Raw genomic sequence first — 19,799 nt, 5'->3', positions numbered from 1 at the left:
AGCATTTACAGGCATTTAAAACAACACATTTAAGGTAGCATACATGAAAAAAAACTAGCAATTACAAATACATCAGTCAAAATTCTCACTATCAAGATACATGCAAATTGAACACAGACGTTTAAAACAAGATAAGACGAGTGTAGAAAAAGTTCAGAAGAAACTAGGAAACGGGCATATTGTCCGACGAGCGCGGCGGCACTCCACTCACAAAGACGGCGCAGATGGGGAGCTCTCGAAGGCGATGGTCCTTCCGGAGCCCTGGGGCGAAGTCTTCGTGGTGCGATGCGGCGGCGGTTCGGGGAGCCCGGAGTGCTTGGAGACGAGAGGCGCACTGCCGTTGGGTCCGAGTCGGCTTCTTTTCTAGCCTTCGGTTGACAATGTGTAAGACACGCCCACACAACAGTTCCCTCCCCAAGTCAGGGTCCGTAGAACAAACACGCACAAGTGCACACGCAGGAAGGGGCACGTAGGCCCCGCAACTTCCACACTGCATGGCCGCCATGTTGCGGATGAAAAAACGTAAGTCACAAACAAAACAACCAAAAAAGGATGCACGTACGCCAGCAACTTCGGCCCTGCTAGGGGTCACATTGCAAAACAAGCTGGGAGGACACCTCCGCTCGCGCACTGCGAGGGGGTTTCTCTAACTGCGCGGAAACCACCCCGCGAGGAGAACGTGCACGTACGCGTGCTCTTGACATTACCGACAAGGCAGAGGCAAACAGAATACACTGACATATATCAATAAACTCTTCTAGAATATACTACATATGGTTAATTGCCATATTATGAAATATAAATGCGGCCACTTTTGTGACAGACCACCATGCTCTTTGCTGGTTGTCTTCACTCAAAAACTTGACAGGCCGACTTGGTCGCTAGATTCTACGCCTGCAAGAATACCATTTCGACGTCACTTATAAATCTGGTCGCCAACACCAAGACGCCGACGCTCTCTCTCGCTGTCCCCTTTCGGAATCCGCTTGCTGCTTTTCTTCACAATTCATTTCCACCTCTGACCAGAGCCGACCATCTCTTTGCCCGACGTATATCACAACCGTTTGTTTTGACGACTCTGAGAACAAGCACGCTCTCCGCTCACAGCAATTAGCCGATGACTACTGCCGTCCTATCATCGACCGCCTTATCGGCGCTTCGGACCCGCCCAATGCTAGGCTTCGCCGACAGCTTCGCAATTTCAAGCTCGAAGATGGCATCCTACTCCGCTACGTGTATTGCCCTGATGGAACTCGCTGGATCCCAGTCGCGCCGCGTGTGCTCCGCCCACGTATACTGGCGGCTCTCCACGATGACGCTACTGCAGGTCACCTTGGTTTTGACAAAACCTACGACCGCGTGAGAAAACGATTCTTTTGGCCTGGCTTATCTTCCACCGTTGCCAAATACGTCGCATCCTGCCCTCTGTGCCAACGTCGCAAACGGCTGACTTCTTCGTCCGCTGGCCTTCTACAACCTCTTCCTTGTCCCACCACGCCATTCGACGTAGTCGGCATCGACTTATATGGACCCCTACCTCTCTCCTATGGGGGTAACCATTGGATTATAACAGCTGTCGACCACCTCGCACGTTACGCTGAGACAGCACCTGTACCGACTGGTTCCGCTGAAGAAGTAGCAAATTTCTTTTTGCGATCAATTGTATTGCGACATGGCGCTCCTCGGGTGCTCCTAAGTGACCGCGGTACAGCCTTCTTATCGAAAGTCGTTGCCGAAGTTCTTCACGCCTCATCCACCCTTCATAAGACAACCTCAAGCTACCATCCCCAGACTAACGGTCTGACTGAGCTATTTCATCGCACCTTGTCGGACATGATATCAATGTACATCACACCAGATCATCGAAATTGGGACACTATTCTACCATTCGTCACATTCGCCTATAATACAGCAGTACAGCGAACTACCGGTTACTCTCCATTTTTCCTTGTTTATGGCCGTCCTCCCACTACAATTTTCGACGCTTCCTTCTTCTCTACGCCCGACTACTCCTCATCAGTACCTACCCAGTTCTTATCTCGTGTGGCCAGATGCCGTCATCTTGCCCGACTCAACACGGCAGCGTGCCAGGAAGTCCGCAAGACTCGCTATGATTCTACACATCGAGTGGTATCTTTTCGTCCTGGTGACGAAGTACTGCTTTACACACCATTGCGCACCTCTGGCCTTAGTGACAAATTCCACCACCGCTACGTAGGTCCCTATGAGATCATAAGCCAAACTTCCCCAGTGAACTACAAAGTGACGCCTGTTGATCCCCCAGCTGATCGACGCCACCGTGGAACTGAAATTGTTCATGTGTCTCGCCTGAAACCGTTTGTGCGCCGCGATGCATCACTTAGTTAGGAGCGGCCAGGCTGGCCGCTTCCGACCCCCCGGGCAGATTGTGTGAGCCTTCCGTGGATGTTCTTTAATTTGTACATGCCATGATCTTCCTCTTTCATTTGTACATACCATCATCATCGTCCCGCGGCGCCGGCTCCGGCACGCGCCTGGGTTTTGTCATCGGATTAAAACGCTAGACAAGGTATCGCTGGCCTTGCCGTCACGACCTTGCCGTCTCAACCTAGCCTTCTTTCACAATATAAGCAATTTTACATTACGGGGAAGATACCTAAGGGAAAAAATTAGTCCAACTACCTGGGATAGTTTACTTACAAGTGATGATGACTGGCTGTTCCATGACATGTCATGGTCGAAAAAAATTCCTAAGCTTTTTACTGAATTCACTAGTTCAATTTTATCCATATTAAGTGTGATGTCTGCAGGTAGTGTAGCATTTCTGTTCTTGGCTTGGAATAATATGGCTTTTGTTTTAGTTGCATTTATTATGAGACCGTTTTTGATCGACTATACATGTAGTTTTTCTAGTACTTTATTAGCAATTCTTATTAAGTCTGAGGTATCATGAGAAGAAAACAGGAGTGTGGTATCATCAGCATAGATGATGTATTTGGTGTCATGATCAATATTAACAATATTATTAACATAAATATTGAAGAGGAGGGGTCCAAGTATACTACCCTCCGGCACTCCTATTCTTATGTTTTTTATTTGAGAGGATATGTTATTGACATGTGTATATTGAGCTCCAGAGCCCAGATATGACCTAATTATTTCATGAGCAACGCCACGTATACCGTACTAAGTTAACCTTTTAAGTAGAAGTTCATGATTAATGCAGTCAAAAGCTTTTGTAAAATCTATTAGTACACCGAGTGTAAGTAGACGATGTTCAATGTTCCTAAGGGGAAATTCTTTTTGTTCCAAGAGGGCAAGCTGAGTAGACAGGTGTTTGCGGAACGCGTACTGGCAGTGAGTAAAGAGGGAATGATCCTCAAGAAATGAAGAGAGACGTTTAAATATTATCTTTTCGAGACCTTTTGAAAAAACTGGCAGAATTGATATGGGCCTATAATTTGTTATTAGGGTCCTGTCACCACGCTTGAATGACGGCATTATTTTAGGGACTTGCATTTTCTGCAAGTATGTATGTATGTTTTTAACCTCGAAAAATGTCTATTTTTGGCTAGAAGTCTATCTGCGGAATAAAAAAATAACAGCGGGTTAGTGTAGGAAGGCACATATGAGAGATTTTGAAAATATTTTTGATGATGCAGCCGCGGAAGATAGTCAGTCTTTAAAGAGTAAGCTTTGTTCAGGTCATGACTCTGCTGGGGATATCTAGGTGCACTACTCACACAAATCATTTTTATTTAGAAATTCTGCCAGTCAGGTACACCAGAAAGAAAATAACATCGAATTTATATTCTATATCTACGGAAACAGTGGCCTTGTGGTAGAGCATCCACCTCGCATTCGGGAGGTACCAAGTTCAATCTCTGGTACCGCATGGTACCAACCAGTTTTCAATGGGTACAGTCGCAATCAATATGAAGGTGATCGCTCGAACAGCAACCGAGACAAGGAGCAGCGCCACCTTACGCCATCACCTTTCATGGCAAGGGAAACATCTTGGTAGCCCCTCTGTTAGCGCTGTTCCTGTAACAGCTGACACTCCCCGCTAGCTAGTAACAATTTTTAATTTTTTTCACGCGTCATTAAGCAGGATTAGCAAAATCATGCAGGCAGCTGTTGTGAGTAGAAAAAAACGCCAGCGAGTTAGTCAGGGGGGTGATGCTTGTAGCCCGGGAGAGCGTAGGAGGGCAAGAAGACAGCGCAATCATTATCTTTCCCAGTTCCGAAATCGGCCGCTATGCAGCTTGAAAGGCCCACCGGTTGAAGCTCCCGCGATCACCTTCATATCGATTGCGACTGTACAAGCTTCCCCCGCCTTGGTGCGCGGCTTTTTGGGTTGAAATTCTAGAAAAGTGCTCATAGGTCCTACAAAGTTGCGCCGATGGGGCAGTGGTCCATTCCGCCATCGGACAACAATAAGTCCGCCTTGAGCGGCAAAAGCCCTGTTTTTTTTAACATCATTTTTGGTCCATGGCTCCTTTTTCCAAGCATGTCACCCCACAAGAGCCGAGCACCAGGCCGGGAGAAATATTGCACCCATTGTAAACCGGTGGGTAACTGGCGGCACCTGGGATCGAACATAGTACCTCCCGAATGACCTTATCAGCAGCCTTTGTTCCTTAGGACCGCCACAAATCCTCGACACAAGTATAAAACAGGAAACAAATTACACTGTAAGCCCGATGTATAAGCGCACTGCTCAGACAGCAAATATTTTTTTTCAAGAGATCTACGAAATCTCAACGCGAGTAGTGAAATAACACATAAAAAATATTAGGAACCTGACAAATACCCATTGGGAATAACCATCTAAAGTAAACGAAAGCGAAAGGTGGTAAACAAAATGCTTTCATGCTGAAACCAAAATAAAGGCAAAACATTGGCAGCTGCTACTCTCAGTGCGTTTTAGCTGATACAGTAATGTTAAGAACAGGGCACCATCTATTGCATTCTTGTAAACTTTTTGACCCCTACGCTCTTATTGGCAGAATGTTTTTTTCCTCTCTCTTTCTTTTCTTGCACTAGATATCTTGCAAAATAGTTCAATGTTTCTGTTCAATGTAAGGAAACTTTCTAAATTAATTATCAAACTATTGTGACTGCATGGCTATTTCCTGAAGACTGGCCCATGCTTTACAATTTGCACTGTGGTTGTTTCGTGCTGACTAGTGATTGCAGTCATTCTTTTGCTGGCATTCTTGACAGCTGTGCTGCGCATAATAGTAAAAATATTTTAAGCTTTAGCTGCATTGACCAAGTGTAGTCAAAAAGGCATAAGGCCTTTATTATTTACTCGAAAACTAGAAACGTAGGCGGGCATTTGAGCTCGGCCATTAAGGTTATGATGCGACAGCTTTTCGCACACGCGGACGATGTTTAGTTACTTTTCAAAATGTGTAATTTTATTTTGTTTGTTCTTTTTAATTTTTGCTACACCAATACTTAGCAACAGCAAGCATTGGTTGTCCATTTTGAGCAGCCTGGAATTTTGAAGACATTTTAACTTTTTCAATTATTGCCAAGCATGGCTTTTAATTGTGAGCACTTTGAAATCTTTTAAGGTTATTCAAATGTTTTATTTCTAATTATTTAGGTGATAAATTATACACTCTACATTTTCTTATTAAGCATTATCGAGCATTGGTTTTTCATTCTCAGAATTTTAACACCTTCAAATATTCTTTTCCCAATTTCTGCTGTTTATTTTATAATTTATAAGCTATTCAATTATTTACAATGATTGCCTTGACTCGTCATCGCCTACCACGTACCACTCGATCATAAATCAATCAATCAATAAATAAATCAATAATTCAATCAATCAATGAATGATTCATTCAATTATATTATTTACACAAGTACATATATGACATGATGGATATTCAGTTAGAACCCCAGAAATCTAGAGGGCTGTGAGGGGGTTCCTGTGAATAATATTTCCATAAATTAATGCAAGCCATCTGCAGTGATCCGGGAGTAGAACTTATAAAATGGAGAAAACAGAAGGTATGAAATCAGGTTTTTAGGAGTAGAAGTTATACAATAATAAAGTAGAATTTATACAATCAAGAAGATAACATTTTTATGCACCTTGGAACTCTTGATAGTTTTTAATAGTTTCACTGCTTTGCGGTGGAGTATTTCAATATTTAACAGCAGCATATGTAAACAATATCGCACCGTAGTTAGTTCTAATATGTGGAAGTAGGTACGTCGCAGCAGATGAGCGCGTAGTGTGGGTAATGTGCAATGCTACGTTGCTGAATTGCTTTCAAGTGACTGCTGGACAACTGTCGATATTTCTCAGTATTTTAAACATTAAAAAGTTAACACGTTGATGAATGCTGTGATCAATGGTAGAATATTCAGTAGTGGATAAAAAAAATGAACAGATCGGCGTTTATTCAAAAATATCAAACCAAAGACCGCAAATTACCATGATGCTATTTTTGTACGTGGCCTGTGATTATTTCTGAAACGCGGTGCCGACGCCGCCACCGGCTTTTCGACCGAAAGGGCTGTATAGGCCATCCCTGTGTTTCAAACATACAAAAAACGCATTTCGCTCTCGCGCCACGTTGTGCAAAGATAGGCCCGTGGAAGCTTGGGAAAATTACGGCACTGTCGTGTGCGTGGAGCCTGAAGAGGTGCACTGCTCAGGGTTTGCAAACAGGGAGCAATAAAACCACGACATTTCAATGAGGCTTAAAGATCGGGTAGCATCTCCCATATGCGCTAAGTGTACACTGAATTCAGTACCTGGAAGTTATATCAGGCAGGTCTCCATTGCGTCTTCAGAGTTGCAGTGATGCATAACTCGTGCACGCACTTTGGTAGTTTTGGTCACCCAATGTTATATCCGTAGGCTTCACCATCAATCCACTGGTTCAATGATGATGACAATGCAGTACCAGATGAAATTAAGAAGGATTGGAAGGTTGTTTTTTCTCACGAACGAGCGTCCTCTGGTGGCGTAAGCTGAACCACGGAACACATCTTAGTGCAGGCCAGTCTCTCATGGGCAACACCACTGGGTTCCTGATCACCGGCACAGTGACGATATCCGCGCTGCTGATGCGGATACTGCTGCTTGTGGCCGCCAACGCGGATACTGTGCAAGAGCGCATCCAGAGGGAAATCGACGCTGTCGTGGGCACCGGCCGGCTGCCTATGTGGAATGACCGTTACACAACGCCCTACACCTTGGCAGTGATATGGGAGGCACAGCGGTGGCACACGCTGCTTCCCCTGGGACTCCCCAGGTGGTAAGTACAGGGAGAAATTAATTTACTTATTTATTCGCCGTTCTTGTTTCTCCTGTAGGAGTTGTGGCAGAGAAGAAATACATTGTTCCAAGACTAGAGACAAAAATAGGGCATAATATATTCCCGTGTAAGGCTTATCACACATCGATGGTGTTTGCGTTTGGGTCTACTAAGTTATAAGTGATTATACTTCGAGACAAGATTTCTATCTTGATATAATTACCAATTATTAACCGACATTGTTACAAAGACGTGGCTTCAAGAAAACCCAGTGGGTTCAGTTTCCCTCTAACCCTCTCAGCACATCAAGCTATCCGAAAGGCTAGCTCCTGCTAACTTCATGTCATGTGATGTCGTGGCATACACTCACCTGCCGAGCAAGCATTGCAGGCCGTGCCACTTGCTTACTACCTATTCCCGGTGACATGCTCTGTATCCTCCATGTGTAGGGTAGCCTACGGGTCATCGCCTAGTTAACTTCCCCTCAGTTCTACTCTTCTATTTCTCTCGCTCTTACTCATCCAACAGGGCGTGCCGAGACATCGAGATAGGGAGGTATTTTGTACCCCAAGGAACAACCGTCGTCCCCAACATCTGGGCAGTGCACAATGACCCCTTGCGCTGGAATGAGCCGCAGAAGTTTGACCCAACCAGATTTTTGAATGAAAGCGGCTCATTCGCATCGGAGAGGCTGAAAAGCGTCCTTCCATTTTCAACCGGTGAGAAAACTTTGGAAAGTGTTAGGTTATTTTACGGCTCATATGGGAAGTTACTTTTGCAGTTTTAAGGTTGTGGCTTTACTCCAATATTTGAGTCTTTCAGGCCCTTGCGATTATTTGATTAAAACAACCTGCCTAACAACCCTGTAGGATTGAGCAAAGCAATTCCAAAAAATTGTGAAACCAAGCCTTTAGCGAATAATTTCCCACAAGAATGTATAATAGTTTGTAACAGTTGCCAAAAACAGTTTTACATATTGTTAGCAAGTTTGGGAAACAAACATTATAAGTATCATAAATCACTTTCTTGCAAAGATTCACGAAAAGGTAGAGCTTCAGCATGGTTCGAAATAGCATGAAGTGCATTGCAATGTAAGATGAACATATATCACAAACTGAATCTTGCAGCAAGGCAAGCTATCCTCTCGTCAAATGCAACCGTCCTGCGGCAGCTTCGCTCAGGCGACACATTCTTGACAACTACATTCTGCTACCCACAATGTTTACAACACGTTCCATGCGGGGGCGAAGGATAGCGCCATGGCTCTCCACCAGCCCACATGCGCGGCTCTGTTAGTCGTGAATCAGTGAGGTGCATGATTGATTTCTGTGAATTCCCCGACACTTGTCTATGTTCTCAACTCTTTAGAACTTCGCGCATTACACTGGTGTACGAGTGCAAGGACACTCTTTTCTTCAGTCTCCCTCACCACGCGATTTCGGAGCTCGTGACATTGAAGCGACAATAAATGGAGACAAAATAAAAGGCCTTTTATGGTTCGTTGTAAAAAAACTTGATAGCCCATTTAACATTGCTTTTTCGTTCCGTTGATTTTTAAAATATCTTTCTTCCTCATATTGTTTAAATTTTAATATTGATATTCGCTTGTCATCCGTAGAAATTCTAAACACACGTACGTAACTAATACAATGCTTTCACTGGATACTTAACACGCTTGCTACATAACGACACTTCGTGGCCTATGCGTTGCGAGCCCCCCTGGTATATAGAGGGCCGTGGTATTTTGTACGTCATTAGTGACAGATTTATTATGTTCAGTGACTTCTATATCTTCAAATACTGATTAGAAGTACCGCCTCGCTAATGACGGCATCATTTGCATTTTCACCTAATTTGTTAACTTTATTTACATGTGTCCTGTTTGATATTCACGCGCAAAGTCGTAGTTTTACCTCTCAGCGTGGGGAAAACGTGTAATAAAAGACACACAGCAAGGGAAAAAAAAAAAAACGACAGGACAATCTTCTGTCCTTTTTTCCGTGAGAGTCTTTTACTACAATTTTTCCCCCTATCAAAAGCTCTGTATTATTTGGTTTAAGTACAACTTTTTATATTTAGTTTTGACCCTGTAAACCGATCCTCAACGTTTGTCGACCTGTTACGATTTTTCCCGCTCACCATCTACGGCGGCGGCTGGCGGCTTTGCGGCGGAATGAGCAGTGTACGGGATCGCGAAAAAACAAATGCTTCCGCTATAGACACTCACAACAGGCGAGGATTTTCGTAGACGTCGTACCCGCTACATCATCACTCTTGCCATGTAAGGGCTTACAAGGGACGTAACGCAAGAATGCACACAGGACTCTTCGAAGACAGCCTTCTTTATGAAGCTCCTTACAAAGCACATAAATGCGATTAAAATATTGAACAGTGTGCCTTTGTTCCTTCAGTATGGTGAACTTGTACCGCGGAATAGTCCACACGGAATAGCCGAGAGCGATAAGAAGATCCCGGTGCCGCAATTCCTGTGGTCCTGAGTCCGTCTTATATATTGATTTGAGACGGTTAAAATTATGTAACCAAATCAGGTTAGGGTCTCGTGAAGTCAAACTTGGCAAAGACATTCCTTACCGAAGAGTTTAAAGGCAAAAGCGTTCGTGTGCTTAGTGATGACCGTACACGTTAACAATCCTCAGATGATCAAAAGTATACCAAACCATTTCAATACGGCGACTCTTTCTCTTTATTTTTCACTTCCACTTTACTGCCTTCCCTTACGGTGTAGTGGAAGTGCCTCTCCGTTTTCTATAGTCAAATTCACATTTATGTTTAGTAGTGGGAACTCCGTGAAGTGATGAAACCGGCAGGGACATTCAAAGCTGGCGTAGAAAAATATGTGAGAGCCGTTGACAGCATTATCTCTAAAGCTACAAGTTTTAGCGTGGATTTCTTTTCGTGGTAAACGAAGGGAAAAAAATTATTCTACTAACGTCTTGCCTGTTCAGGCCGTCTACAATGTGAATTTCTGACATTCTGTTTGCGCTCCTCGCATAAATTAGTATGATTTCGTAAGTATTAGGTGTGGAATAATATGAAGGCTCCCTTAATGGACAGATATATAAGTGTGGCTCAACTGGCACCAGTAATGAGCAAAATTAGAAGATAACAAAAAAGCGCCTCCTTTGCTTTAAAACTTATAACTTATTTATTTCAAATTGATCCGCTGGTATTCTTTTTATATCAAACGCAGCGTAACCATTTTTGGAAGGAATATTCTGAAACCGCAGCGAAGTGATGGAGTAGGAAAATAAAAATCTTTATTGGCTTTTCTGCAGGAAAGCGTGGTTGCCCCGGAGAAATACTCGCTCCACAGGAAATGTACATGTACGTCACGCGTACGCTGCAGAAATTTCGCATCGTTCCACACGCCAAGACTGTGATCGACGTATGTATCGCTGACGATGTCATCATGGAGCCAGGTCGCCATATGTTTTGCTGCATACCACGAGAACCTTTTTCATCCTCATCAAGTTGCTGACAGCAGAGGAGTGAAACAATAAACAAAACGTATATTTACATTTAATTAATGCGTGAATGAGCATTTGATAGAGGATGCATTTATTATTACTGTTAGCTTCTTTTGAGCCCGTAAGGGTGGGGCTTAACATTGATAGCACCACGAATACATTGTATCAATCACAATATAAGTTCACAGTACAAGGTAATACCACACTTACAAAAACAGAATTTTCTTCGCGAATAGTTCTTTCCAACGCACTGTCATATATGGATAAAAAAATACTGAAGAATTCAAAACGCAACGGAACAAGGATTAAAATAAGAATAGGAAAAAGGAATCTCAGTGCTATCGACTATATCGCACATCAGATTACCACACACATCACAAAGGAAGCAAACAAAAAAAAAGAAATACCTCCCATTTTGCTGTATTGAATGTATATATTAATTAGCTGCATAGTGGAAGATAGACTGTTTGAACTGGTCTAGTGAATTAACTTCTCCTATGTCGCGCGGTGGGGAGCTCAGGTGTTCAATTTTCATTGAAAAAAAAAAGAGCCTGAACGTCCTTACACGTAGAGGAAGGAACTGGGGAGGGTGGCTTCAGACTTACGGTCAGGTGGAAGCTGAAATTTACGCTTCAAATACCAAAGTTTTCGCGATCAAGTTTACCGCCTAGTTGGAAATAGAAAGGTAAAATATATATACTGTTCTTAATAATCCTTGCAAAAACGGTTTTAGCATTATTTTGATTTTTCATCTGGAACACCGTTCTTTACAGTTTTTAAGCCCTCATTCAACAAGAAGTAATATTCTAGAATTGAAATAGCTGATTAAGTTAGACAACCGTCTTCAAATACTCGAAACGTAATTTTTGGAATGAGACTTTGAGCAATGTCATTAATATAACTTATAAATAGTACTTCACCCAGTACAGATCTCCGGGGAACTTCAGACGTTACTGGCAACATTTCAGTATTTGCGCCTCGTACTTCAACAAACAACATTCTACCTGTCAAGTAAGACTATAATCAGAATTGTAATGCACCAAGACAGGCTAGTTTTGTGAGCAGCTCAGAATGCGCAACACGGTCAAATGCTTTTGACAAATCTGAAGATACAGAGTCGATTTGTCTTTTATTGTCAATAGCGTATTTTCAGTCAGTTGCGTTAAGGTTGACATGCTTTTCTAAAGACATGTTGAATTGGATTGGAAACGTCACAACTCTCAAAGAAACGAAATATGCTTTTCGACAAGATCTGCTCCAGTATCGTACAGAACGTGCAAGGTATTGAAACCGGTCTGTAATTTTGAACGTCGTGTTTGCTCCCAGATTTATAGATTAGAATCACTCTTGCACCTATCCAGTCGTCAGGCAAGCTCTGCTGTTCTAAAGACGCGTAAAAAATCTTCGCAACTCATTCAGCATAGCGCTTTAGAAATTCATTGGAAATGCACCTGGACCCGCCGACTTTTCGGTGTCTACATTTAGTAAAAGGAAAACTCTTCGGACAGAGTAACGTCTTCCATGTCTGAAAAATGTTTAGTGTCGAGGTCACTTAAGTTTACAGCCGAGGCAGGAGGTTCGTTGAACACAGAGTAAAAACATTCATTACACCTCTGGGCTATTTCACGGGGATCACTAAGCACACATCCGTCATCAATAACAATCAAAACAATCAATTGCTTCTTTTGAAAGAGCAGTTCAGTTCAGTTCAGGCATTTAGTCGTGTCCGACTCTTCGTGAACCTATGGACCATGTCACGCCACGCTTTCCGGTCTCTCGCTATCTTCTTAACATCACATAGCTTCATCTGCAATGCCTCGAGAATGCCATCTAACCATCGCGTTCGCTGCCTACCCCTTCTCCGGCGACCCTCAACCTCTCCCAACATCAAATCTTTCTCCAGCGACTCCTCTCTTCTCATCAGATGACCAAAGTAGCTGAGCTTTAACTTTAGAATTTGACCCTCCAATGAGCAGTCAGGGTTTATGGTCGACAATATCGACTGATTTGATCTTCTGGCAGTCCAAGTAACTCTTAATAGTATACGCCAGCACCACAATTCAAACGCGTCAATTCTTCGGCGGTCAGCCTTTTTCACAGTCCAACTCTCGCATCCATACATCACAACTGGAAAGACCATAGCACGGGTTATACGGATCTTGGTTGGCAGACTAATGTCTCTGTTCTTTACTAGGCGGTCAAGGCTAACCATTGCTCTCTTTCCCAGAAGCAGGCGTCTCCTAATTTCATGGCTGCAGTCTCCTTCCGAGGTAATCTTGGCGCCCAAGAACAGAAAATCTGTCACAGCTTCCACTTCTTGTCCATTGATGCTCCAGGACTTGATAGGGCAAGACGCCATGATCTTCGTCTTTTTAATATTCAGTTTAAGCCCAAACTTCTCACTCTCTTCTTGTACGCGCATCAGAAGTCTCTTGAGTTCCATTTCACTTTCTGCCATTAAAGTTGTATCATCCGCATATCTAAGGTTGTTGATACGTTTTCCAGCAATCTTCACTCCAGCTGAAGACTCGTACAGACCGGCCTTCCTCATGACGCACTCTGCATATAGGTTAAATAGGCAGGGCGACAGTATGCAGCCTTGCCTCACCCCTTGCCTCTCAATCGGAAACCAATCAGTAAGACCATGCCCAGTTCTGACTGTGGCCTCTTGCCCTTCATAAAGGTTCCTGAGGAGACAGATGAGGTGAATTGGAACTCCCATCTCTTGGAGAGCTTGCCACAATCTGCTGTGATCTACGCAGTCAAACGCTTTCGCATAATCAATATAGCAGAAGTAAATGGGTTTCTGGAACTCTCTTGCTTTTTCCATGATCCAGCGAAGGTTGGCAATTTGGTCTCTAGTTCCTCTGCCCTTGCGAAACCCAGCTTGCACGTCCGGAAGCTCCCGATCCACATACTGCTGCAGCCTACCTTGCAGGATTTTTAACATCACCTTGCTAGCATGCGAAATAAGCGCGATCGTGCGGTAGTTAGAACAATCTTTGGCACTGCCTTTCTTTGGAATGGGGATGTAAACTGACCTCCTCCAATCCTGTGGCCACTGCAGGGTTGTCCAAATATTTTGACATAATGTATGCAGTGTGTTAACAGCGTCGTGGTTGAGGTTTTGAAGCAACTCAGCTGGAATACCATCAATTCCGCTAGCTTTGTTCTTAGCAAGGCTGGCTAAGGCCCATTCAACTTCACTCTTCAGGATGCCCGGCTCGAGATCAATGAGTGGTCACTTACGAGATCCGGCCGAAAGAGCAATGTGACGCCAAAACCGCTGCGCTGATGGCTTCGTCAAATTTGCTAAAGTATTATCATAGTAATTGTCTTTGGCGCTGTATCGTCTTTCCTTAAACGTCCTAAAATAAAAAAAAATATATCGGTCTGATATTTTATTTTGTTTCTCCTCCTACGTCTTAATCTGCGCATCAACGGAATCATTTCTCTATTTCCCAAAGAGTTCCTTTTCCTGTCTTTATCTTCCTTGAGAGGCTTGGTACTCCACCCCTTGAGGGTATTACTACACCCCTTGAGGCAAAACGTGCCGTAAATGCATCGAAAGTTTGACACCAATTTTCAGCGCAGCAGCACAACACGCTGCTCATGCCCGTGTAGAAATAGACATGGGTAGGGAAAGTATTGCGAAGAGAAGACAACTGATGGTCACTTACGGAAGCGAATGGCATTCCACGGGAAGGAAATAGTAGCAGGGGGCGGCAGACATTTAGCTGGGCGGATGTGGTTAAGAATTTTGCAGGGGTCAATTGGATGCAGCTAAGGATCGTGTTATTTGAAGGAATATGGGAGAGGCCTTCATCCTGCTGTGGGTATAGTCCGCTAATGATGATGGTGATGATTATGCATAAAGATTATACTCTGGGTTTCTAGATTTCTTGGCTTCATTGGCTTCGATTTCTATCACAATAGAATACTATTGTTGCTATCATAATCGTAATTCTTCATCCCGATCAGCCAAAGATGGCTGCCCGAAATATTCAGCCCCCCCCCCTTTCAACAGAACATCATCATTTCACGCCACAACACAGAAATCAAAACACAACAACCGAAACTACCGCCACGGTATAATGACCGCAACTGATTGGAAATGAGCAAAAACGCTTAGAGGTGAGTGGTAATCACTACACTAACTAAGCATGACTCATCATTGCTACAAATGACTACGAAATGAAGAATATGTCAAACAGTGACTTCTGTTGTCCGCAACCTATTTGAAATGAGTAAAACTGCTATAGGAAATCATTAACACTTATTTTTGGGCGAGTTGCTTTATTACCACTCATATTAAAATTCAGAAACAGCGCTAAAACCCACCACCACAAAGGATAGACGACCGACGAGTAAAAGGATAGACGACCGACGAGACACAAGCGCTGTGTCTCGTCGGTCGTCTATCCTTTGTGGTGGTGAGCGTTAGCTCTGTTTCAAATTTCTATGTGTGGTAATGACTACAATTGCTTGGCGTGACTGATCATGACCACGAAGCGACCAGTAAGACAAATGGCAAGAAATGAGTGAGATTAAAACGGAAATGAGTAAAATGACTACGCATGGCTTATCATGAGTGCTAATAACTAAAAAACGACCAATATGTCAAACGACTACTTGTAAAGACCGCAACTGAATTTATATGAGTAAAATACTTACCTAAGAGTGGTAATGACTACAATGATTAGGCATGAATCATCATCAGTACGAAACTATCAGTATGTAAAACGATGACTTGAATGACCACAACTGACTGAAAAGGAGTAATATGCCTAACGATGAGTGATAACGATTAAAACGACTAGGCGTAACTCATCATTACTACGAAACGACAAATATGTCCAACAACAACCTGAACGACCGCTACTTACTGGAAGCAAGTAAACATTCATACCGCTGAGTGATAATGATTACAATTACTAGTCATCACTGATCATGACTATGAAATGAGCGATATGACCGTAATTACTGGTAACGAATAAAATGCTTAGTGATGAGTGATAACAATTACAATGACTAGGCATGATACGTGACTGCTAATGACTACATATGGGCAATATGTGACACGACATAACAGACAAACGATGAGAGATAAATGGTAGGAGAGGAAGGGTTGTCTTTCTGCGTTCTCCTGTAGTGGTAAAGACAGATACTGGGCCTTTATTTGCCTGTAAACCAATTTAAAATTTATATTTAAAAATCATCGGTTCGCCGCGAACTCAGATCGGTGTAGTGTGGTCAGGCATCAACATTATCCGCATTCGACAATGTGTGTGTGTGTGGGGGGTGAGGGGTTACGGTGTAGGACCTCGTATGCAGTGCGTCACGTGGGATCACGAGTTTGAGGACGTCTGGATTCCCCGATCACCTGCCATATTATCTGTTATTGCAACGCTATTAGTGTTCTGGTTTTACAACAAAAACCTTTGTGCGGCTGTGCCAAATTGTAAGGCCAAGTTTCAAAAGCCCTTATTGGCCTTGACAGGTCATATTAATTTTTTAACGCATTTTGCCTGCAATACTGATTTATTATTATGAGCAACAAGATACACTAAGAAATCGATGTCCTCCAGCTGGAGGAGAATAAAGAAACGAGGATGTTAAGCAGCGAAAGACACCGCGTTTTGCTAATTTGCGCTAGGGGAAAAGGTATGGAGGATATAAAGGCGAAGGAGAAAAGCAAGTGAGGGTGTGCAGGCCTGGCACTCTAAGGAAACAGGGGATTGGTGTGCTTCGCTGCGACCACTGCGAGGTTTTTTTTCTCCGTCAGGAGGCGTGGGTCTAGATTCCCCAGTGCTCTGCTCAGAGACAGTCTTTGACAGTCTTTCGGCACCGCTTTCGGGACACTCACAAAGAACATGTCAAATAGCTTCCTCACTACCACAGATGTCGCATGCAGAGTTATCAGCAATTCCTACGATTAGACTAATGGTTTTTGAAGGCAACGCCAAGCCATATGCGACACACCAAAGTTCTTTTACTTCGCTGTCGACCCTGGGAAATAGAAGCTTGAGGTCAGCCTCTAGGAAAAGTAGACATTGGTTTAAAACTGGTCTGCTCCCCAGCAGGATTACGAGATGTTTGCCCAAGCTGGGGCACGGCATATTGGCAATTCCGGAAAACGTTGCTTGGCTCCACATACTGCGCTCCACAAATATACTGAGCCGATTGCGATTCATGACATCGTGTCCCTCCGTGCAGTACTTGCATTTCTGTGCGGTAATGTTTAAGCGTAGTGCTTTGATGAAACTCAGGCAGCACAAAGCATCGGGCCAATGTTATAAGTACGACGGCGAACAGTGACCATACATTGCTCCAGCCTAACCAGCATGCTCCCAACATAGGACATGCCAGTCAACACCATGTCCAACAATGGCCCAGACTAGCCAATGCTCTCCCAGTATTGGTGCTGCCGATAGCCAACACTGCCTAGCTTGGGACAAGATGTAGAGTGAGTTTCCGATATTGGCACTGCCGCACATACAGAATATCTATATTGGGCCGAGATTGCCGTTGTTCCTTCAATAATGGTCGCACCGGGTTTTCAAACTGGCTATAATGGGCCAAGGTGTCCAGCGTTCATCTGTCGTTGGGGTTTTCCGTTTTTAAAAAACTGGCTACAATGAACCAAGTTGTCCTGTGTTCTTCCAGCATTGGAGGTTCCGGTTTTTAGACATGGCTACAATAGAGAACGTTATCCTCCGTTCTTCCAGTATTGGATGTTCAGTTTTTTAAAGCTGGCTACAATGGACCAAGTTGGCCTGTGTTCCACCGTCGTTGGCCGTTCCTTTTTTAAAACTGGCTACAATGGACCATGTAGTGCTGCGTTCTTCCAGCGTTGCCCGTTCAGTTTTTAAAACTGGCTACAAAGGACCAAGGTCTCCTGTGTTCTTCCGACGTTGACCGTTCCGTTTTTTAAACTGGCTGTAATTTACCAATTTGTCTTGTTTTTTTTTTGCAATATTAGCTATCCCTGTATGAAAACTGCCCACGATGGACCACTTTTTCCCCTGATCTCCCGATTGTCATTGTCATCCTAAAAACGCAGCTTTAATGGGCTGCTGAAGTGAATATTGTCCGTTGACCATTCAATCAAAACAAACTCTACATTTTTATGTTTGAATACACGTGCGCTGGACGCCAAACCGCGGCATTTAATTCCGAAAACATTTCAGCCGATCGTTCGGACCTCACAGAGCACCACGTACGGGATGACAATTGCTATAACGCATTAAAGCACGTACCGCTGCAGCTGTCTGGATTCGTCTTTTCGGTGCGCTCATATGCGGCGCACTTTTGGGGGTCAGCTATGTGTGTTTACGGTTTTAGGCTATTGGCATGCATGCAGATTTCGTCGCAGGCGCATACGTTTGTCGCACAATTATATCTGATGATAGCACGACCGTGCGACCACATATGTATACCCCAGACCGGCTAGCGCTCACGACCCAATATGCCTGTATTGGACGCCCATTACATCCCTGCATCTACTTAACCTCTAGTACAAAACCAGTTGTCAGTGAGAACGCACTACAAAACGAAATCGTGTCGCCATAGCATGATCATCTGACATTAAATTAGTGATTAGAAGGTAGCTTTTTTATTGCCGAGAAGGAAAACGTTGCCTCAAGTTGAAGGAACAAATTACCATTTTCTCAGCGATGTTTTTGTTCTGGTGCTTTTGTATTATCCATATGGAACTGTACGCGCAGCATCGTCTGTTAACCTGGAGAAAGGAGCGAATATGATGTGTGTAGTTTCTAGACGCAATCACTGGAAAATGAAAAGCCGGAAGACTCGCGTGGTTACCATTTTAGTTTTGGGCATTCACACGGTGGTAAAAAAATGACAGTTTTTCGCGCAGACTGCGAGCATGAAGGCCCCGGTACGTTTATATGGTCCATAACATATATATCGGCAATAAACAACAAAAATAGTTTGTTCCGCCTATTAATTTAGAGTTTGACCATTCCAAGCGCTAGGCGGTGGCAAAGGAATAAAAAAAAACTGTACAGGAATGAAAATAATGTGCGCTGTCGAGTCATTCGAAAAAACGCATGCAGGCCAGAAACACTGTTTTAATGAGGCAGTTTTCCATGCCCTTTCCAATTCTTTCATTCTACTAAAATGATTTGGAATACGTTGCTTGCTCATTGAAAGTTATCGTCTTTTTGTGCAATCCGCGTTAAGGTGAAGGTGACTGCGAAAAACGTCTGTGTGTAGCCTGATGCCACAGCGCATCAGGACCTCGACGCGCACAAAATTGATTCCGAATCATTCATTGCTGAGTCTGTCACCGTCAATTTGCGAACTCGAGACAAAACATGAGCGAAGAAATATTGTTACAGCTGGAGAATGATGAGGACGAAGTGGCGCGCTCGTTTGTGGAAGATTAAGAAAAATAAGTGCGTCGAACGGGGGCCCTCGTAGCCTGGCTCCTTGGCTGTTGCTCAATGTATATATCTTTAATCCTCTTCTGTAAATATATTCCTCCCTGTTGCAAAATTATATGCCAAAATTTACAAACCTTGAACAATTCACAAATTCTGTAGAATCTTCAGAACTGCGCGGTGCGCTATAATTGGACAAAGGCTTTATCGAAGTGGCCATAATTACTTGCGCAACAAAATTATGCAAGGTGTTTTTAATGGTTTTGAAAGCTGAGGTAGTGTAGAATAGGTGGAAAAAGTTTAAACAATGTTAAAACTGTTTTTTTTTTCCTAAAGATTTTCCATGTTCGCTGTTTTCTGTAAATTAGCGCGATCGTATCTCTGTATTCAAATGTCATAAAATGAGCTTTAGCTGTTTGCGGATAATTATGCTGAGAACATAGCTTGGAATTATTGCTACTCTATCATGAACCTTTTCTGAAATAAAGGCCTGCAAATTAGGAAAATTTTCGTTTCCTGGGCCGATGTTGAGAATTTTTATAAAAACATCTACTCATACCCGAAAAGCAAAAATTAACTGAACACAAATAAAAACATGTATATATCTTGTCAGATAATTTTCAGCTAGCTAACTTGAACAT

At 43.3% G+C, this 19,799-nt stretch overlaps 1 protein-coding gene across 3 annotated transcripts in view; it reads left to right on the top strand.

Annotated features, from left to right (window-relative positions):
• Window positions 1-10,809, top strand: part of LOC146177606 (cytochrome P450 2J1-like) — a 35,438-nt gene extending 24,629 nt beyond the window's left edge. For 2 of the 3 annotated variants that reach the window (XM_084581163.1, XM_084581165.1), the window contains 3 exons: window positions 7,007-7,265; window positions 7,794-7,984; window positions 10,562-10,809. In XM_084581163.1, coding sequence (XP_084437289.1) covers window positions 7,007-7,265; window positions 7,794-7,984; window positions 10,562-10,764 — 653 coding nt within the window. In that variant the 3' untranslated portion in view covers window positions 10,765-10,809. The remainder of the gene's footprint in view (window positions 1-7,006; window positions 7,266-7,793; window positions 7,985-10,561) is intronic. The other variant, XM_084581164.1, reaches the window with a different exon arrangement.
• The last annotated feature ends 8,990 nt before the right edge of the window (window positions 10,810-19,799 follow it).

This window comes from Amblyomma maculatum, chromosome 10 (genome assembly GCF_055883805.1).
Source record: "Amblyomma maculatum isolate TAMU_Amacu chromosome 10, ASM5588380v1, whole genome shotgun sequence".
NCBI lineage: Eukaryota > Metazoa > Arthropoda > Arachnida > Ixodida > Ixodidae > Amblyomma > Amblyomma maculatum.
Note: the sequence above shows the minus strand (reverse complement) of the source record. Positions and strands in the feature narration are given on the sequence as shown.